At 39.5% G+C, this 19664-nt stretch overlaps 2 protein-coding genes across 11 annotated transcripts; one reads left to right on the plus strand and one right to left on the minus strand.

Moving 5' to 3' along the window:
• LOC115740118 (filament-like plant protein 7) lies at window positions 1-7044 on the minus strand. Of its 3 annotated transcripts, none has more exons than XM_030673499.2 (6): window positions 6714-7044; window positions 5203-5321; window positions 3992-4136; window positions 1521-3873; window positions 1341-1401; window positions 1-793 (listed from the first exon to the last, which is right to left on the minus strand). In XM_030673499.2, the coding sequence occupies exons 2-6, from the start codon at window positions 5299-5301 to the stop codon at window positions 284-286; spliced, it is 3168 nt and encodes a 1055-aa protein (XP_030529359.1). In that variant the 5' UTR covers window positions 5302-5321; window positions 6714-7044; the 3' UTR covers window positions 1-283. The 3 variants fall into 3 exon arrangements, with proteins under 3 accessions (XP_030529359.1, XP_048128124.1, XP_048128128.1); XM_048272167.1 differs by lacking the exon at window positions 6714-7044 and adding an exon at window positions 6537-6689; XM_048272171.1 differs by lacking the exon at window positions 6714-7044 and adding an exon at window positions 4939-5022.
• A 5739-nt stretch (window positions 7045-12783) lies between these two features.
• LOC115740315 (OVARIAN TUMOR DOMAIN-containing deubiquitinating enzyme 7) lies at window positions 12784-19339 on the plus strand. 8 transcript variants are annotated; one of them, XM_030673793.2, is made up of 12 exons: window positions 12784-12975; window positions 13250-13356; window positions 13918-13993; window positions 14785-14934; window positions 15521-15582; window positions 16461-16545; window positions 16639-16788; window positions 16927-17047; window positions 17259-17386; window positions 17501-17595; window positions 17894-18032; window positions 19031-19339. In XM_030673793.2, the coding sequence occupies exons 1-11, from the start codon at window positions 12928-12930 to the stop codon at window positions 18018-18020; spliced, it is 1149 nt and encodes a 382-aa protein (XP_030529653.2). In that variant the 5' UTR covers window positions 12784-12927; the 3' UTR covers window positions 18021-18032; window positions 19031-19339. The 8 variants fall into 8 exon arrangements, with proteins under 8 accessions (XP_030529653.2, XP_030529655.1, XP_030529654.1 ...); XM_030673795.2 differs by having other exon boundaries at window positions 12785-12975; window positions 17894-18067; window positions 19007-19339; XM_030673794.2 differs by having other exon boundaries at window positions 12785-12975; window positions 19008-19339.
• The last annotated feature ends 325 nt before the right edge of the window (window positions 19340-19664 follow it).

Consider the following 19664-nt stretch of genomic DNA (forward strand, 5'->3'; position numbering starts at 1 on the left):
TACACGCCACAATAGACATTTATTGGACAAGCACATTCATATTAGTCGCTACAAAACTGGGAGGCGAAGTGAATATACAAACCATGGCAGCTAGCTTGCTCTTGAACAAAAGACAACCCCTTTTGTCGAGAACCGTGTGGACTTCCGCATGTTAACTAGAGGAGCTTGCGCTATGTACACAAGCAGTGCAAACAAACCCGGCTCACTTCGAAAGCGGTCTTATTTACTCCTCCGTTAGCCATAAGAAAGAGGAAAGGAACTTTCCGTTGGACACGCATGGTTTTCAATGATTAAATGGAAGAGATGGTTTGTTGCTGTTAACTTTCTTCTTTCTCCATAGAAGCTTTCTCCACAGACTCCCAGCTCCCCGTTTTCTCAGTGGCATGATGGCCAAAGAACCAACAGGTTCGTCGACGTCTGTCGGTTTAGTTCCATTTGAACTGAGAAGCTTCTCTGAAGGCTCCATCAATCCACCCAGGAGGATAGAACAATGGTTGTTCTCTCCCTTCATGTCGGAGGATTTTAGGTTCGTAGCATTGGCATTATCCTCTGCAAGCATTTTGTCCAACAAAGAAGAGCGACGGGCCATACTCTTGTTCTTGGGTGACTCTCGAATCATTATCGCGATGCTATTGGTGGCGATGCTGGAGTCTGCATCTTTTGGAGTAGGAACGATCTTATCAAAGAGAGCAGCATCTTTTGGTGAAGCCAAAGCTTTCAACTGCTTCCCCAAGTTCAAAATGGTTTCTTGGCACTCTGCTAATCTTTCAGAAGCAGATGTGATCTCCCAGTTCTGCAACAAATAATCTTGCATCAGTGACAAAGGATCTGCATATCTTGTCCCGAAGCAAGTGTTCCTTACCTCAATTACTCTGAATTAACAGCTTTTAAAAGAATCAAAGATCGTTTAATGCCGCTTCAGAATAAAGGACCTCTAACTCTTATCTCTATTAGTGTTCATAGGTAGACACAAGCTCGACTCCCTTTATATAACATTCTACACTTCTATTACTTAGGAACAAAGTTCCAGACCATGAGAGAAGACATTGACTAGTAAAGTCTATTCCCAACAACTTTTTGAAATAATTAAAGAGAGAATCGTAATGAGCCTTCTTAATGCCATTTTTATTCCTAGTCACTTCGTTAAATGTGCATTGAAAGATTGCGGGTCCCTGAAAACATGCCTGGGATGAATAGGCAATGATGATGTACTTCTCAAGAGACAAGATGGAGAGCCATCGATAAATTCTCTTAATCAACTGCTTCACATCCCGACAAAAGGATTTGGCGATGGTGTCTAATTTCAGGATTTGAGAAAGCAAACATTGATGGTGACTTACAGTTCGTAGTTGCTTTCCTTCCTGAATGATGTCATTTTTCAGACTCTCATCCTTCTTCATACTGGAAATGACATGGACGTGTCCGTTAGATTCAGAAATACAAGTGATAAGGAACATCCACCAATTACAGACATATATTCAAGCAAGGATATGATCACTGAGGCAAGAAATCATAATTACCTTTCCAGCTGCAATTGCAAGTCAAGACATGTGGCCTCCAGTTCGTCACAGCAGCTGCTCTTATTCTCCAGTTCCACTTCTAGTGAAGAGAACTGTTGACGAGCCTCATTTAGTTCAACTTTGGCCACGGCAAGCTGTCTATCAAGATCTTCATAACTCAACTTGTGATTTACAATCTGGTCCTCAGCCAAACCGTTCGATTCTTTCAAGCTGTTCAGTTCCATGTGCAAGCTCTCAATAGTTTCTTTGGATGCTTCAAGTTGATCTATCAAAGATCCATTTTCACCTATAGCAGACTGGAGCTGACCTTCCAAACCTTCCTTTGCCGATTCCATCTTTTCCAGATTTTTCTCCAACTTTTTGTGTTCATCAGATTGGAGTTCTCCCAGCTGAGATATATTGATATTGTCACCTACAGAATTAGTAGAGATACAAAGTTGTTTGATGGGAATATGCAAATTATCTGCATCAGATAGCTTATGTATAATTCCTGCTTCTACTTCACCTTCACTTCTCGATTCATCCCAATCGATATTTTGCATAATCTCATCCCTCATGCTTGAAACATCTTGAAGGGAAAAACAGTGGTTCAGAACCCATTCCAAAGCTGAAGCTAATTCTTTAAAAAAATTACAGAGATCAGCTTTTTCATTCGAAAGATCATGACAAGTACGGAGAAAGTGCTCTAAGACATCGCCAAGTTCTGAAGTTTTCCATTGGAAAATGCGAACCATGTAGCCTGTGTGTGTTTCTGAACTCTTATTGGAAGAAAAATTCCTTTCGTTCTTCAAAGATGTATCCGGATTTTCTGAGTTTTGAGAAGGAAGACTAATACTCTCCATAAGCTCAATTATTTTAGACATTGATTTGCTCAAATCTGGCTTTACCTTCTGATTGCTCTTTCCCACTGACAAGAAATCAGGGTCAACGATTTTAGGAGATAATCCCAACCTCAAAGAACTATTAGAAGGCTTAAATAAGTTATTCTCGTTGTTACTTGCCCTTTCCATTTTATCTCCAAACTTTCCGGGGTTTTGACGGTGGACATGAGCCAAAGTAATTCTAACATCCTCAAGTATTTCATCCAGGCGTCTTTCAGTGGACTGATGTTGCTCCAGAACCACTTTCAGTATCTGTTGAAGCCATTCAGGAACGTTAACAAGGATTGTACCAGTGGAATGGGATTCCTGGTCTGCCCTTGATCTATCATCTGCAGAGACAATTGCTAACTTTTCCATTTCAACAAAGTCGTCCATTAAGCTGATATCAGAAGCTCCAATAGTTTTGGAGGATACCGACCGCCTCTGTTTCTCGTTACGGACATTCTCCAATTCTGAAATTAGAGCAGTTGCCCACGATTCAGCACAACTTACCTTATCATCACTGCCAATATCAGATACTGACGCCAGAGATGGTTCATGTGACAAATGAGTGTTCCTTGTCATGTCCACACCCTTCTGACCTTTTAGTGATCCTTCAACCTGTGAGTCAATCTGTGGTAATTTGGAACCTGTGTGAACATTCAGGACCCTAGAGATATGAAGTTCCCTTTCTTTCTTACTTAGAGCTTCTTTGAGAGCTTTGTTCCCTTCCTCCATGACAATTAACTGCTCTGTGAGAATGCTGATTCTCTTACTAGGTGTCTCAGGACAGTTATCGACTGCAAAGTCTGACATGGAACCTATTTGCCCGGTATTTATTTTCCTCGTCCGGGCTGAATCCCTTCCAAGCATTTCAACTTCGTTTTTCATTTTAGCTACGGCTGCCGGTCCTGGTAACCTTTTCCGAACTAATAGACGTAACCTCTGACATTCTGATTCTAACTTTGCGATTTTCTTCACACTCTCGAGGTGTTGCTTGTGAGACACATCAGCTGTCCTACGATTGAATTCTCTCTCCTCATTCCGAATCTCAAGCTCTTTCTCAAGAACATGGACCTCATATTTGAGAGAATTATTATCTTTCTTGATGGATTCGAGTCTAGCCATTAGGATACCAATATCTGCCTCAGCCCGCTTTCGCTGTTTATTTAAGTCTTCAACCAATTTTTCCTTGGATACTAGAGATTTACTGAGATGACTATTCTCAATGCCCATCTTGGCAAGCCTTTTGTTTGTTTCTTCTAATTTCCCTTCCAAAACTACTTGGGACTTTTCAAACTCCTTTGACGTCTTCATAACAGCATCATGAATTCTTTTTTCCTGCTCCTCTCTGACAAAATGCAGTTGCTGCATACATTCTTTCAGAGCTGCATCAAGATGTGCGAGTCTCTCTTCACCAGCTAGTCTCTCCTTCAATGATTCCTCTAGCCTCTTTCTTAGAGAAACCACTTCAGTTTCCGTTTGCTCCCATCCTAATTAGACAACGAATTTAAAAACAAGCAGATTGTAGGTGGACAGTTGAAAATGAATGGAAGGCGGAGAAATATCCAATTTGTCATATAAAATAGTCGAGAAGGGGAAAGGCATTACCCGCCATAGCTTCTTGAGCCATCTTTTCATGTTTTTTTACAAGCTCGTCTTTGGTGTTACATTCGGAAAGAACATAAGAAAGCTTATCAGTCAAATGTTTCAATTCTTTCTCCAACTCTGCTTTATCAATTGAAGCCACCTGTACCTGTCGGATGAAATTAATTTTCATGCATCAAGGATATATATTTTACACACGTCTAGCATATGCACCCACAATTGTGGCACAGACATATAAATATGAGAGCGAGAGAGAGAGAGGAGGGGCCAGGGGGAGCAGCTACTAAGTTTAAGATTTCTGAATAGAAAGAACACCTGAGTGCTCCAACAATTCACAGAGATCACAATCCTATAAGTTACACGTCTATCTCCGTTTGAAATTAAATTTCAGATGCATGTGATTTAGCTATGAGTCTGATTATACTACCCATTTTACTGCCGAGTTCTATCTGGATAGTGATTTCCAGTATGGTACCCACCTATATGAAAGAGATGCCGTATGTTCTTCTAAGTTTATAACACACCTATATCTGGTCTGTCCTGTATAAACTTCATTGTCAACCATAAACCAGTCGCTGACCCTTTTCCTTTTCATTTAGAAGCCGGACGTAAAAGTCTAGAGTAAATCAGCAGGTGAGGAGGTCTACGTTTAGTGAGACTACCAAGCTATAGTCTTACACGAGACACAGATCATTCACTTGATTAAAGGATATGCACTAGAAAGCAGTTAAACTTGTAAATAGCCTTAATGTCAATATTATCAAGCATCGCCGCCCCTTATCTTAACATAAGAATCCGTCAACTCAGATTTATGAGATACAGAATTTTGTATGCAAATAAACCGAAAGGAACGACATTGTACCCAGACTTCTATTCTGCGTGGTTTGGCCAACTATTTATTTATAAGGTTCTAACATCACGGGGGGCAAGATAGGAAAGATGGTCTCAACAGTTGCCTCCACTCCTCTTTTAAGTACCCATTAGTCATGAATACCCCATCCCTGCCTCCTTGGGGCTGCAACAATTAAACTTCCCTTTGAAAACAGGGCCTATTTGCTCATTATGTGACCAGCCACAGGGGGAAGCATATAACAGCATCAGGAAATTACCAGAAAACAACCAAATCGGCTTGACACCATCGAAAGAACTTCATGAAAAAATTGTTACCAGCAAGTAGTTTGCATGCAAACAATTTCCAACAGGACCACAATTACCTGCTGCTCCGTGTTTGCATTTAGGGGGAGGTCAACTTGATCATTCGCAATGGTCTTCTCTGGAGTTTTCTTTTTCCAAAGCCATGCTTTATGGTCCATCACTTTGCAAAAATGTATCTCTGAAAGCACATCAAACAATGCAAGTTATGTATGAAGGCAAATGCCAAAAGAAGAACAAATTTTGCATGAAGTCAGAAGCTACAATCAGTCAATCTAGGAAATACAGCTTAATCGCTCTAGCTTGTTGGGTGCAACCAGTGACGATTCACAGCTTCATGTGAAAGTATATCGCGCATCTGTCAAATAAAACTCTTAAAGTGACCACATAGAAACATGCATCATGAACAACGCACTCCCTACAAAGAAGATAAAGAACAGGCACAGATGAATTGCTAAATACTAAAATCACTTCAGATGAAGTTCAGAACTGTAGGAAGAAAAAGGGCTTTTGCATTCGTTTACTGTAGATTATTATGCATCTGTCCGTCCTCTATTGAACATTACTGGCATTCTAAAATGTAAAATACCCTTGTTATCAATTGTCATGAAATATAGCTTCTGCGTCTTTCTGCCTATAGGAATTAGTATCGCATAGGGACACCCTTCTATCCCGCTCTCAAGCATGTATATCCCAAAGCAAGGGTTGTGATGGAAAATTAGTCATAACAGTGTCCGAATGAAACTTTGAACTACATCAAAGGGAAAAAACTACTTAAAATGGAAATGGACTGCCAACTGATGAGAGCAGAACCTTGTTCCCCATCAAAGAGTTCATGTCAGGTGCCAAGCCAGAACATCTCGAGTTTTCATAATCGCGGAACTTCTTAGCTAAACAGCAAAGATATCCCAGCCTAAAAGATTAACTTGCTATGAAGGAAGATAACAATCAACGTGGGAAGGATGAACGCTCCCTCTCACATGCAAAAGCAAAAACGGATGGAAAATAGAACAAGGAGTCTGAAAAGGGAAATAAGATGAAGAAGAACCGCATGTATCGAGTTGAACATGAAGAAGCTGAAATTTGAAGCCATATTTCAAACACATCATCTATATCAGGCCCGGTTAAACCGATTTCTAGCAATAGAAGTTACTGAACCAGGCAAACAGCTGAATTATAATACCAGCCTCCGGCCAAATTGTATAAATCAAACATCGAAGCAGAATCGAGCGTAGGATGAGCTCCACCAGAGCTCCAACTTCAAAAGATAATCCGAGCACTGTGACTAACAACAAGGTTGAGTATAGACAGGACCAGAACAGTCGCATGCAATAACAACCTCAATCTTAATGCGACTTAAAAAAAACACACAAAAAAGAACAAAAAAAACACAGACATTCATCATCGTCCCGATTGCATGTTTGTCGTGAATTACGCACCGCCGAGCAGCCAATGCGAGCCGTCCCAATCAACTCACGACATTCCAAACACTACAGAACCTCTCACCGACCCCATAAAACCGAGACCGTACAAGATCAATGCGAGCATTTAGAGGGAGCTCAGGGAACTTACGGGGATCGATCAGCAGGCGGCGGCGACAGTACGAGGTCCGTGAAGCATCGATTTCGGGGTGAAGCGAGAAGAAGAAAAAGAAAGGCAGGTAGTCGTCCAGTAGGAGATCGCAATCCAGAGAAGAAATGCCTTTCCGAATTTAATGAATCGACACAACGAGCGATGGCGCGATCTCACCGACAACCGCAATTGCAGACAATCGACTCAACCTGGCCGGGCAGTAGCTGTAGAGTGAGAACTCAACTAAAGCGAAAACCAGAAACTCGAAGAGAGAGAGAGAGTGAGTTTGGTAGAGAGAGAAAGTGCAAAGAGGGAGAAGGTGACGTGGAGCTGACTGAACTGCCAAGAGAGAGAGAGAGAGAGATGAAAGTGATGTGATCACAGGAGACGCCAGTACGGCTTTGACAATTCGACGAACATCGGGGCCCATCCATCCGACCGGGCCCCGGGTTTAAGCTTTTTAGGCTCGAACGGTCCGGTCGAATCCCTCGTCCGAAGCAAAGCAACGGCGTTTCCGGGCAAATTTTACCGTCCGTGTTCGACTTACGACGATCGACTCGCAAACCTCGAATATCTGAGTTTATGAGTTGAGTGATACTAATCAAAATCGAATGTTCAATAGCTATATAAAATACTTATGCCCACTTTCTTAATTTCAATATCCTATGATTTGTTTTTTGAGAAAAATACTCGCTTGACAATATGATATTACTATCAATTATTTATAACCACACGATTTTTCAATTTATTAATGCTTTATACAAAACACGCAGTGATGACATATTAATTTACGGTTGAAATTGTACCATATTTGACAATGACACTATTGTCAAATAAGCATTCTTCAAAATTTTTTTTTTATGTACTCGATATAAAAAATCGAGTCGAATATAATACCTTTTATATCAAGTGGATTTCGAGCTCGGTAGGATTAACTCGAACTGCGTGTGGCGCGACCCTTCGTGCCCCATTTTCCTTTCATAACTAAGCTATTGTGTTGAAGTAATTTTTTTTTTTCTTTTTGGTGGAAAGATTCCTTTGAATTCTCTGGCAGCATACGAAGACAGCACTGAGAAATGGCGCGTGGGCTTGACGAGCGCGGTGGGGTGGTCGTTGCGCTGTAAGTGGAGCAGAACAGTCAATGGAAGCTTGTTAAAGTTGGGTTTGGGCTTCCTGTGGGGTGGTTGGTTGACTCTCCCTCTCTATCGTTTTCGTTTGCTTTTGCTTTGATCTAACGGACCGGAAGGGCGCAGGTGCTTGTCGACAGACCGCGACTTCTTACGTGATCGTCGGGATGCGACGACGTTTCAGCGCTGTGTGTAAGCCTGACCATTGACCAAAAGTCGATCACTTTGACAAGAAATTAACAGTCGTGCAAAAAAGCAAAAAGGTAAAATTACTTGTTGTCAAAATAATATTTCATTCATATTGGTTAAAAAAGAGAGAGAGAAAAATTGCAATCTAATTGCTACAACTTCAAAATAAAACAAGTTCGGGATAACAAAATAAATCAAAATAATGATAGGGGTGACACGTTCAAAAAGTAAATCTATAACTTTTTCAAATTAAAATCGACGGCCGATCACCGAATTTGTATTTAGCAATGTGCACACATCAAGATCTTCATACGTTACTACGGTTTTACCTTTCGGCGGTGCGGACTTAGGCTCGGTGTCCCCAACACCACCGTCATAAATAATAAAAGGGTTGAACAAGCATATATCTAAAAGTAAAAGTGAAATCTTCACGAAGCTCCTTCGATTTCCTTCGAAATTAGACTTGTATGCTAACGAAATGCGAACGAAGCAAAGCCACGAAACATACACTAAAAAAACTCCTCAAAACGACGTTTCAGAGCAGTATCTAAGCCTAACCATTGACCAGAATTCAACTACTTTGACAAGAAATTAATAGTCGTGCACAAAAAAAAAGGTAAAATTACCTAAGCCATAATTGTTTTTGGTCAAAATAACATTTCATTCATATTTGCAAACAAAAAAAAATCAAAGAGAAACATCGCGGTCCAATTGCTAAAACTTCAAAATAAAACAAGTTATATGTAACAAGATGAATAATCAAAACAATTATAGAGGTCACATGCTCAAAAAGCAAATCTACAACCTTTTCACACTGAAAAATCTATTGTTGATCATCGAATTTGTCTTCATCAATAAGAACACATCAAGATCTTCATATGTTACAACAACTTTACTTTTCAGCAGTGCGAGCTTAGGTTCGGCATCCCCACCATCATCGTCATGAATAATAACAAGTTTGAACAAGCGTATATCTAAAAGTGAGAGTGAAACCTTTACTAAACTCCTCCAATCCGCCTCTAAATTGAACTCGTACGCCAATGAAATCCGAGCAAAGCGAAACCACGAAAACATACACTAAAAAGCCTCCTTGAAATGAAAAGAGAATTCTTGTGAATCATATGTAGATTTATTTGGATGGACATAGTGCGAAAGAAAAAAAAAAAACGGATATGTATAATGACGTGTAAATTCGTCATTAACTAAATTGCTCGTTCCCTTTTTACGAGTAATATGTTACATTGATAAAATAGAGCACTATGAACTAGAGTCCAGCTCATGACTTATGATTCTTCTTGTATTTTTCATTTGCTCATTCTATGGTCCCCTCTAGTCGAGTCCAGCTCGAAAGTTTTCAATTACGACACCGCTTCTACAATACATTAAAAACACAAAAAAAAAAAAAAAACCTCAAAAAGACGATAAAAAGAAAAAGGAGGCGTGATCAAACTAAGGGTGGCGAACCCCTTTTTTCTTCACTTTGTAATTTGGACATTTGTGGAAAAAAGTATCGCTGCTTATAATTTGATCATGCATGTTCCTTTTTTTTTTTTATGAGCTGGGATGTCAGTCAACCGCCGAATTTGCGAACATAGAGGACCACCAGCCAACTAAAGATGCTCCATAAAATAGACTCATCATCGCTTTTCTCTGCTTTTTGTTTAATTTTGCTGCCTACATTATGTCGGTTTAAATAAGATAGGTCGGTCCAATTTAAGAGTAGGACGGAAAATGCCAAAGCGTTTGATGCATTGGCCAACTAAAGAGGCGCCCACTCGTGAAGAGCAAGCCAATAATCCCTCACAACCGCCGCCGCCCCACGATCGTGACGTTTTGGCGGTCTCTTTGTTCGCTTAATTCAGCGCGACTTTTTTGGCTGGTGACAAGACAACCTCGCTCTAACCACTCGTGGGACGTTTTCAATCATTCGATGGGATGGGATGAGACGAGACCGATCAATTGGAATTAGTGGTTTGAGAATGTAAGAAAGTCTCGTATGTAAGATAAATGCCTTTTCCGGAAGAGAGGAAAAAAAAAATCGCGCTCTTGTAATTTTTAAAATGTGTTGAAAAGGGTCGTTTTTACTTTTTTTTATCGATTTAGGCATACATGACAATATTTCTGTTACTGAAATCTGTTTGGTAGCATAACTTTTAAAACAGAAATCTATTTGGTTACGCAATTTCATTTTGTTATTTCAAAAGTATTTTTTTTTACTCTAGAAGTACTTTTGGAGATACTTGAAAAAGTAAAAAAAAATTTACTTATCTCTATAAGTAGAAAAATCAATTTCTGCTTAGAAGCCGAAAACTTAATTTTTGACTAGAAGTGGATTTCCAGAGCGGGAGTATTGCCATACGCGCCCTTAGGTACTTTACCGTGTCACTAGCCAAAAGTTGATTTTTAGAATTGAAGTGTTGTCATACGTGCTCTTAAATACTTTACAATGTCACTTATTGACAAGATCTTTTGGTAAATTGTTAATAGCACTAAAACTCTCAATTTAGTACACACTTACCTTCATCTAATTTTCCTCTCACATCACATGTTTAGACCAAACTGGTTTTCATCCCATCCTCGACCCAAATCCGCCATTCCTTGCCACGTCATAAGATAGACATATCAACAAACGTGAATATTTTATTTCGGATTTGTCATTCTCCACATCTAATATTCCTACAAGTCATCTATCACGGTGTTTTGGCACGTAAAATGGATATTGAATGAAATGATAGCGGAGGGTAAATTTGAGTTCGAGTACTAATTTAAGATTTTTTAATGGTCTCAATCTTTTTTTCGTAAATGAATCCCAGATGTAGGGAATTCGAAACATTATGAAAATGGAAATGGTGTTCTAGCCCTCTTTGCTTACGCGAGCAAACAGTTGGGGGGAGTAATTGCCAATGAGTGCGTTTGACTTGCCAGGGCGAGATTTTTGGTGAGCATGGGGGGTCATTGTCCCACAACTCATTTGATGTTTGCAATGACTTGGACTAAAGATTGGCGTGTAGGTTTGGGTCGTTTCCCTACACCCATTTCGTCTGGATAGCTTACCGTTCAAGCTAACACCTAAACTTTGTAAAAGTGGTCCCGTTAATGAGTGCCTGGCATACTTAAATCGGAATGATTTGATCTTTCAGGGCGCACATGGTAACACTTTTGCTTCAAAAATCAACTTCCGATCAGAAATTGATTTTTCTACTTCTACTCAAGAAGGTATTTTTTATTAGAGAAATTCATTTGGTAATGGTTGAAAATTTCTACTTCTGAAACATTATTAATACAAAATATTCTATGAAAAATTGTTGTCGGGGCCGAAAAATTTCTACTTCATTTTTTTATTTTTTTAAATAAAATTTATTATTAAAATATTATTAAAATTTTAAAAATTTTAAAAATTATTATTTATTTTTTACCCAAGTGGTCGAAGACGGTGACTCGGCGGCGGCGGCCGGTGTGGCGGTCGGTGGTTGAAAGTAGGGGGCGGCGGTTGGTGGCGGTTGCGGCCGACGAAGATTGGTGGTTGGCGGCGATTGCGGTCGGCGAAGGTTGGCGGTGGAGGTGGTCACGGTTAGTGGTGACCGGTGAAGGTCGGCGATCGTCGGTGGAGGTCGTAAGTGGTTGGCTACTAGGGGTAGTCGACAAGTGGTGGGCGACGAAGGTCTGCGATGGGTGGGGGTGAGCTATGGTCGGTGGTTAGTGGTGGTCGGGGGTGGCGGCCGATGGAGGTCGACGATAGGCGGCGATCGATGATGGTCCACGGCGGCGGAGGTTGGCGGAGGTGGGTATGACCGAAAAAAGTGTGAGGGCATAATAAAAAGAAGACAAGGTGAAAAGTACTTCTTGAGTTGGAGAAGTTATTTCTTTTAACTTTTCAAATTAGGGGACAAATAATTTCAAAAGTGGAAATTTCTTTCGTAACTAAAAATTTTTACCAAACGGATTTACGCTTCAAAGTTACATTATCAAATCGATTTCCGCTCCAGAAGCACTTTTAAAGCAGAAATCTTCTTTCAGAAGTGTTATCATGCGCACCCTAAAGCATCGATTATGCATAACACGAGAACAAATAATGTGTTGGAAACTATAAGTTCCTCAATTTGTGGCTTAACAAGTGTCCTTAAGGCACCCAGAATCAATATATGTTTAGCAAGACATTGGTTGGATATACCGCCAAAAAGCCGATGCATTCGAAAGCACTATATTTCTTTATTAGTTGTCTATCCAGCGTTTCAAGGGCATTGCGATCTTGATGAAATCCACATTCGTTTGTGCAGTTCTTTAGAAAAAGTCCAGGGAATTCCAATGAAAGGAGTATAAAACTAGAGTGTAACGTGCATCATGTCATTCTGATTTATCACCCCTCCAATGTCTAAAGAACAAGCGAGACTTTGGGCGTATTCGAGCTTGCGCTACTTTGAGTGGATGGGAAATCTTCGATTATGGAGCTCGATAGCCAGGCCAGCGGCGCAAGTATGGGAGTCCATACCTCCATGAGGAATAAATAGGAGCATTCAATTGCATATTCGAGATGATTTGGTGACTCGATCTACTAAGAATAGAAGGGGGCTAGTTGCAAAAATTCACAGAATGAGGGCCACATTGTAATTGACCCTAAATATCGGGATATGGTTGAAAAAGAGGGGAAAAAAAAAGAAGTAAGGGCACATAATATTGGGCTCGCTCCTCGGCCCATCCTTCGTTTTTCTAGAAAAGGCAACTTGGGCTCCCAAGGAGAAAGTCTATGGCCCATTCGGCATTTGTCTCCATCTTCTTCCCTGGGCGATCATCGCTCCGGTTCGAATCGCCGCGACTCTGGTTTGAGCGCCGTCTCTCGGCGTCACATCTCTACCTCGCTCGATCATCGCCGGAAGCATCGATCGTCTTCTCTCCGCAGCGATGGTACAGAAGCAGAACCGCAAGTCCAACGCCAAGAAACAGCCTCACGTAAGCCATCTTCTTCGCTCGTATGGTTGCAATTTGCTTCTATTTCGGCGCTCGTAACTATTGCTTGCTCTTCGATGAGGCGCGGCGTATTTTATCTCTCCAAAGAAACTCGAAAGTTTCACTTGCCGTGATAACCTGCTTGTTGCTCCGAGGCCTCTGAATTGAGCCTTCGTGGGACGTGTTTTTGGCTAAGTTCTTAGTTGGAGTGTTCGTAGGTGGTATGTTTTTTTTTAGAATCTGAGTAGACGTGAATGTAGCATGCGTTGATGAACAGGTCAAAAAGCAGGGGAAACAAGCTGATATCACGCAGTTCCGAGCTCACCTTGATGGTCTAGGCCTGAAAATTGTCCAGGTGACTGCAGATGGTAATTGCTTTTTCAGGTCCGTGTTCCTTGTTAGAAAATATCAGCAACTTGTTCATGATTTTTGAATTTTCCGAAAATTCATTTTGCTTTGTAAAATTATAGTATTCCTCTCTGTTGTAGAAGGTTCGTGGTATGCTCATTGAATTACCACTCTGTTGTCAGAACACAGCACACATTGCATTTTATGGTACACTGGTTCTGGAACACTATCATAATGTACTAGAAATTCCTTTGTTGGGAAAACCATTGCATTTTCGTATGATGTATCATTCTGTCTGATACACTGCATCCGGAAACATATCTTGGAGAAGAGCTCTATTTGTCAGGGAATGTAGCTCTTCTACCTTAGTCTCGAGGATATTATACTGTCTCTTCCGAGATCCAACTAAGTTACTTTGTAAAATTCTATCAACTATTGTACAGTGTCCTAGACAAACAAATCATGTTCCTCATTCCTGTTTTCATTCCACAATGATTTGTCCTCCAGGTAATCTTACTGCCTTGTATGGAGCTCTTTTTTAGGGTGATGACTTTGCTGTGGTTGGAATTTTCATTGTTGTCCACCCTTGTTACTCAGGGCCCTTGCAGATCAGTTGGAAGGCAATGAAGATGAACATGGAAAGTACCGGAGTATGGTTGTTCAGTACATATCGGTACGTGGGATACTGATTTCTCTTTTTCAAGCTGTAGAAGTTATGTTCTTATTTATTTATTTTTTTTACATGGTGATGTTGTCCTCCTTTGTATTAGTGCTCAGCGATCTGAATCTGAACTTTTATTTGGTGCGTTTTGTTATTGAACTTTTTTTGTAAGTATTGATGGATTTCACACCTATTTAGACACTGAAATAGCATCCCTTTGCCAAAAAAAATACAAGTTAAAATGGGTATAATACATCGAAGCTTACATTTCTGCTGCCAATGGTTATTCCTGTTATTATTCAGCTCACAGTCACAGCTCACAGTCACTGTTGCATAGTGCTATACTAAAGCAAAGATCACCTGAGCAATTTGACATTCTTATTTTACTAGAGAGGAAAACCTGTTGATTGGTAACTGTGATTTAAATGCTGTATCTTGGCCTACTGACAGGTATGGGAGGAAGCTGGACTATATAGTTAGCAGCATTGTTCTAGCCTCCAGGAACGTGCGATTGCTACTCTATGGTAGCAATTTATGCAAGCCGACATATATTTTGGAGGAGATACCGACAAAATCGAAAATGAGAAAAATTGACACTAATGTAAAATAAATCAACCTTTTAGCATGTATGTTAAAACTGTAATGTTTTACAATCGAACAAATTGATAGTTTTGCTTGTTTCAATTTTCAACAGAATTGGTTTGATTGGTTTGTTTCTTATAGTGATGTATTTAAGGAAATAAAATCTTTGTTTGAAGAAGGGACCTGATATATGCATCTAAGATGGGAATTATTAATGACAGAAAAATCGTGAAATGTTTGAACCATTTATTGAGGATGAGGTGCCATTTGAGGAGTATTGCAAAACCATGGACCATGATGGCACGTGGGCTGGTCATATGGAATTGCAAGCAGCTTCTCTTGTTACTCGGAGTAACATTTGCATTCATCGGGTAAGACTGACAAGGATGTCACTAGCCATCGGCTACATTAAGTTTTTTTTTTGGTTATGGTTTTTTCAGTCCTTCAGGGAAAACATCCAGACTAAATAAGGACGTCATTAGACTCGTCAATCATGAACCTTGGTACTGGATTTGAAGTTTCCTGTTTAAGCGTGAATCCTAGAATTAGAAGCCATGATTATCGCTTTCCAGTCTTGTTCTTCACTTCTTCATATAACGGCTTTCTTCCCCAATATGGCCCTCCGTTATCTGAGAAGTTACTTCCCATCATTGTTAAGATGAAAAGACCACTTAGAATGTTGTTTTTCTAATAGCTTGTTCTTTTCTGTCTGGTTACAATTTGTTACTCTTTAGACTGACAAGTTGACTCATCTGGAGCGCAATGAAATCTGGCATGTCTCATGATGTCTATTGTGGTAAAAGCATGGGAAGGACCATTGGTGATTATGTGCTAAAGATTTTGTCAGAGATATATTGCACCTTTTAGCAGTAATTAGTTTTGATACATGCCGTGCATGCAAATATTTGTTCATTGACTCCAGATGGATCAATCTAACTCACTCCTTACTTGATGCAGAACATGTCCCCTCGCTGGTACATACGCAATTTTGATCAGCCTGGTGCTCGTATGATCCATTTGTGAGTTTTCTGAATCTAGAGCCTGATGTTGTCTTTTGGCTAAGCAAGTGCTCAAATACTTGGATGAGATCTGGCTCTGTTTGTATACACTTAAATAAATTACCTTTTCTTACATTTTACTTTCCCTCAAAAGAGTTGAAAATAGAAAAAAAAATGTTTTAAATTTTGAGAGACTATGAAAAGATTATATGTTCCTCTAGGTAAATTTTGTTTATTTTAAAATTTTTTAGGTGCTTTGAGTTTCTTAAAAGTCAAATTACGAGAGCCACAAGATTTAAAAAAAAAAAAGCTATAACTACAAGCCGTCCAAACAAGCCGGCTCATTACATGAAAGAAGGTACTGCAGCTTGTTCAGGGAGACTGCTGATTTGTGAAATTTTGGCATGCAAGGGCATCATCTTATAAGTTGCAGATACGAGTGTAGTTGCGGTGTTGTTAGATTTAACCATGGAGGTTCTTTTGATAGTTTGAGAGATGTTTTGGTGTGGTCACCGGGGGATAAATTACTGGCATAGCATACATGATAGGAGACCAAAATGTCACTTTAACTTTTGCTTCTTCAATAAATTTTTTTACTGAAATTCCCATTTTCAGATATTATTCAATGAATGACATGCCAGTATATCCTAAGTTAAGATTGATTGGCTCTGTCGAGGTAGCCATCGTGACTTTGGATTGTCACGAGGGTCATGAAATCTAGTGGATCTGTGATATTCCATACATTACTATCTTCGATAAGTGTCATCATGCGAAGCAAGCATAAAAAATGTGCGTGCCCTCATTGTTTTGTGGATAGGGAAAATCTTTTAGTCTCTTTGTACTGATTGGTGTTTGTATGTGCATTGTTGTAACTTATATATTTTGCTTTGTTTTATTAGATCTTATCATGATGAGGAACATTACAACAGTGTAAGGTTGAAGGAAGACACCGGAGATGGGCCAGCCAGGCCAATTACAATCAAGGTTGCTATTGGGACTTAATTTGGTTTTTTAGTATGGGAGTTGGACAAATTTGTGAATTTAAGTATGTGATTTGATAATTTCTTTTTCTGAAAGGCTGATTCTAATCTCTCGTCGTCATCCCGCCAAGCAAAAGCTGGGTCAAACAAGTCTAAATTAGGAGCTGGTAAGGATATTACTGATGCAGGATCCATCAAGCTAGTCATGGCAGGAAGTGGTTGTGAGAGCATTGAGAAAGTTGAGCAGGTTATGTCCACTCTGCCTCGGCATGCATGTTTGCATTAAAATGCTTACCTCTCAATCTCATTTACTGGGTGAATCTAGAATTAGAATGCGATGCTTTGGGCTTTTTTCTGATTTCTGTGTGACGTGATACTTTTGCAGACATTGCTGCAAATGTATGGGGATGTTAATGCCACCATAGAGTATTTGATAGCAGAACAAGGCACTGAAGATTTTTCACGGGAAATTGTCCGGTCTCCCTGCAATGCAGATGCTTCTCATGGTAATGGCTGGTCAGTATTTATCTCTCCAGATTTTTTTAGTTATTTAACTTCGCAGTTTCAGAGATAGGGTGTTTAGCTTCACGAGAAGCTTGTTTGGAGTCATTGTGATGTGACTGGTGGGATTAGCATACTTTGTCTTGTCATCCAAGGATTTTTGGGGTTGTCAAACTTGCCACCAATAACTATTTCATAATTCTTTGTGGTATTTAGGTGATGATGCTAATGAAAATTCTGAGGAACCGAGAGAGGAAAATGTGGAAGAGACCTATAAAGAGAATCCACCTAGCAATGGTGCTAAACGGACTCATGATGATAGCAGTGCCCAGCGAGAAGACAAGGTTTTGGCAAATGATGAAGTTATATCTTTTTACCATTTTAGCCTAAGCTTAAACATGAGATCTGTTGGTGATGTGCCTCTTGATTTTCATTTGCTTCTTTTATTTGAAATGCAGAAAATCCCAAAAAACAAGGCTTGTCCATGTGGTTCAAAAAAGAAATACAAGTCCTGTTGTGGGTCAGGGACAGGGAAAGTCTCTGCAATTTCCAAGTATTTCCCGTTCTCTTTGTGCTTTATATGTCAAGTTATAGTTTTGTTGAAGTATTTTTCCTGTTTCCCTGTGATTGGAATTGATATTTATCTTGAAATTTTATGGTTTATGTATCCAACATGGTATCAATTGCCTTCCTTGAATTCAAGTCTGGAATATTTTCTTACTCCTACACTTTGTTGAATAATGTGTACACTTTGGAAAAACTTCATACATGAGTAATTTAAATTTGTGCTTATAAAAACAAAGACAGCAATGAAGATTTCTCCTTTTTTATGTCTAAATGTTGTTTTGCAGTGATCGAGCTTTTGAATCCAGAAAAAGTAGAAAGGAAAAGAAGCGAGGAAAGAGAGGGTTGGACACATCTGCACTTTCTAGTGGATCTGATGGAGGGCCACCTGATATGGGGGCTCTTTGTATCTGATCTTTTGCCAAAGTATGCGCACCATTATCTATTGAATTTCAGATATCAGAATGTGTGAGGTCTTTCAAATATTTGATTTGACTCAAATTGTTTCGTATTTATATTAGCATGTATTCGATGCATGCATCTCCTTTGATCTTTGGGGTAATTGCACTTTCTAGTTTTTCACCTGTTGCCAAATTAAGAAAGATGTATAGGTACAAAATTTTCATGGTGTTACTTTTCCCGGATGGTCTGCCTGTCCGATGGATTTTATACTGGCAATTGTAATTTGGAGATTCTTTGTACTCATAATTGATGCACATGCACATAACACCTACCCCTGTAGATTTGTTGGCATTGGCGTAGGTGAGTTTGGTCAGCAACCAAAGGGGGAAGGAGATAAGGAAATTCGGTTATTGCTGTCCCAGGACTAAACCTTTTCATGAATATAAAAGAGATGTTCACATGAATTTGACAAGTGATGGTTTAATTCTTACACTCCCTTTCAAGTGCTGGTTTTGCTGTAACTGTAGTTTGGGGTTCCTGTGAAGATGTTAATTTTTTCCTTTTATTTCTTTGACAAGAAATGCACTAAGCATTTTCGCACACAAATTCTTGTAATTGATGAAAGACATGTGAGATCTGAAATGCACTTGAGCTCTTTCTACAAGTTCCTAATGCAATCCATTTGCAGTTGGAAATGACAGAGATATTACATATGCTAGCTCTTCTATTCAAATTGGTGCAGTGTTCTAAGATTAAACAACTTGGACTGGAAATTGTCTTTTTTGGTTATTTTGAAAAAAAAAAATTCTTTTTGTTGTTTGTCATTGGTTTTTATATCATCAAATTATCACTTAGGCGAATTATAATCTCCAAAGCTCCTAAGTGATAGATAATGTGTACCATGAGCATCTGCAAAATTTTAGCAGAATGTTTTCCAGTTATCCCACAATTAAATCCTGAATTTTTTCTCATTGTTTTCGTGGAATTGCATTGTGTCAGATGCGGCTTGTCCAGTCCTCAAGCATCACGATAATCTTGCGGCTTCATCATCGCATCTACGTGGGGGTGGGGAGCAGGTCAAATTGTGAACAGAAAACTGATGCTGAAAGAAGCCTATAGCTCGAGCTTCTCCCTGGAGCAATTTATGAGGTTACTTATGATTTTTTCTTGGCTTGCCTCAAATATAAATATTTTCATTCTCTATTGGCAACTACATAGAGCACATGTTAGTATAACATTATACTCTGTCTAAGAAGGCCGGTACATTATTAGTCTTGTATACTTGTTTGTCCCAAAATGGGGAGATAAAAGATAGTTGCTTCCTCATCTAACAGCTTAACGAGCATTGAACATCATACAGTGATGCCGTTCTAATCACATAAGTCTCTGTAAAAGCTAATATACCAAGCTAGGTCCCTTCCTTTAGATAACTGCAGCTAACCTTTAAGTCTGGGTGGTATAATAGCATAGCTAACCTTCATGTTTCTACCACAGAAACATACATAAAGTTCTGATTTGCAGTAATCGGTTTAGTGGACAGCCATGTATTTAAGCTCTCTTTGTGGCTGTGATCAACCATTGTTAATTTTGAATGAGAAGAAGTTCAGCAGTAAATATATGATGCTTTTCTTTAAGAATCTCTGGTCCCCATATTTT

The sequence above is a fragment of the Rhodamnia argentea genome, chromosome 1 (genome assembly GCF_020921035.1).
Source record: "Rhodamnia argentea isolate NSW1041297 chromosome 1, ASM2092103v1, whole genome shotgun sequence".
Classification (NCBI taxonomy): Eukaryota; Viridiplantae; Streptophyta; class Magnoliopsida; order Myrtales; family Myrtaceae; genus Rhodamnia; species Rhodamnia argentea.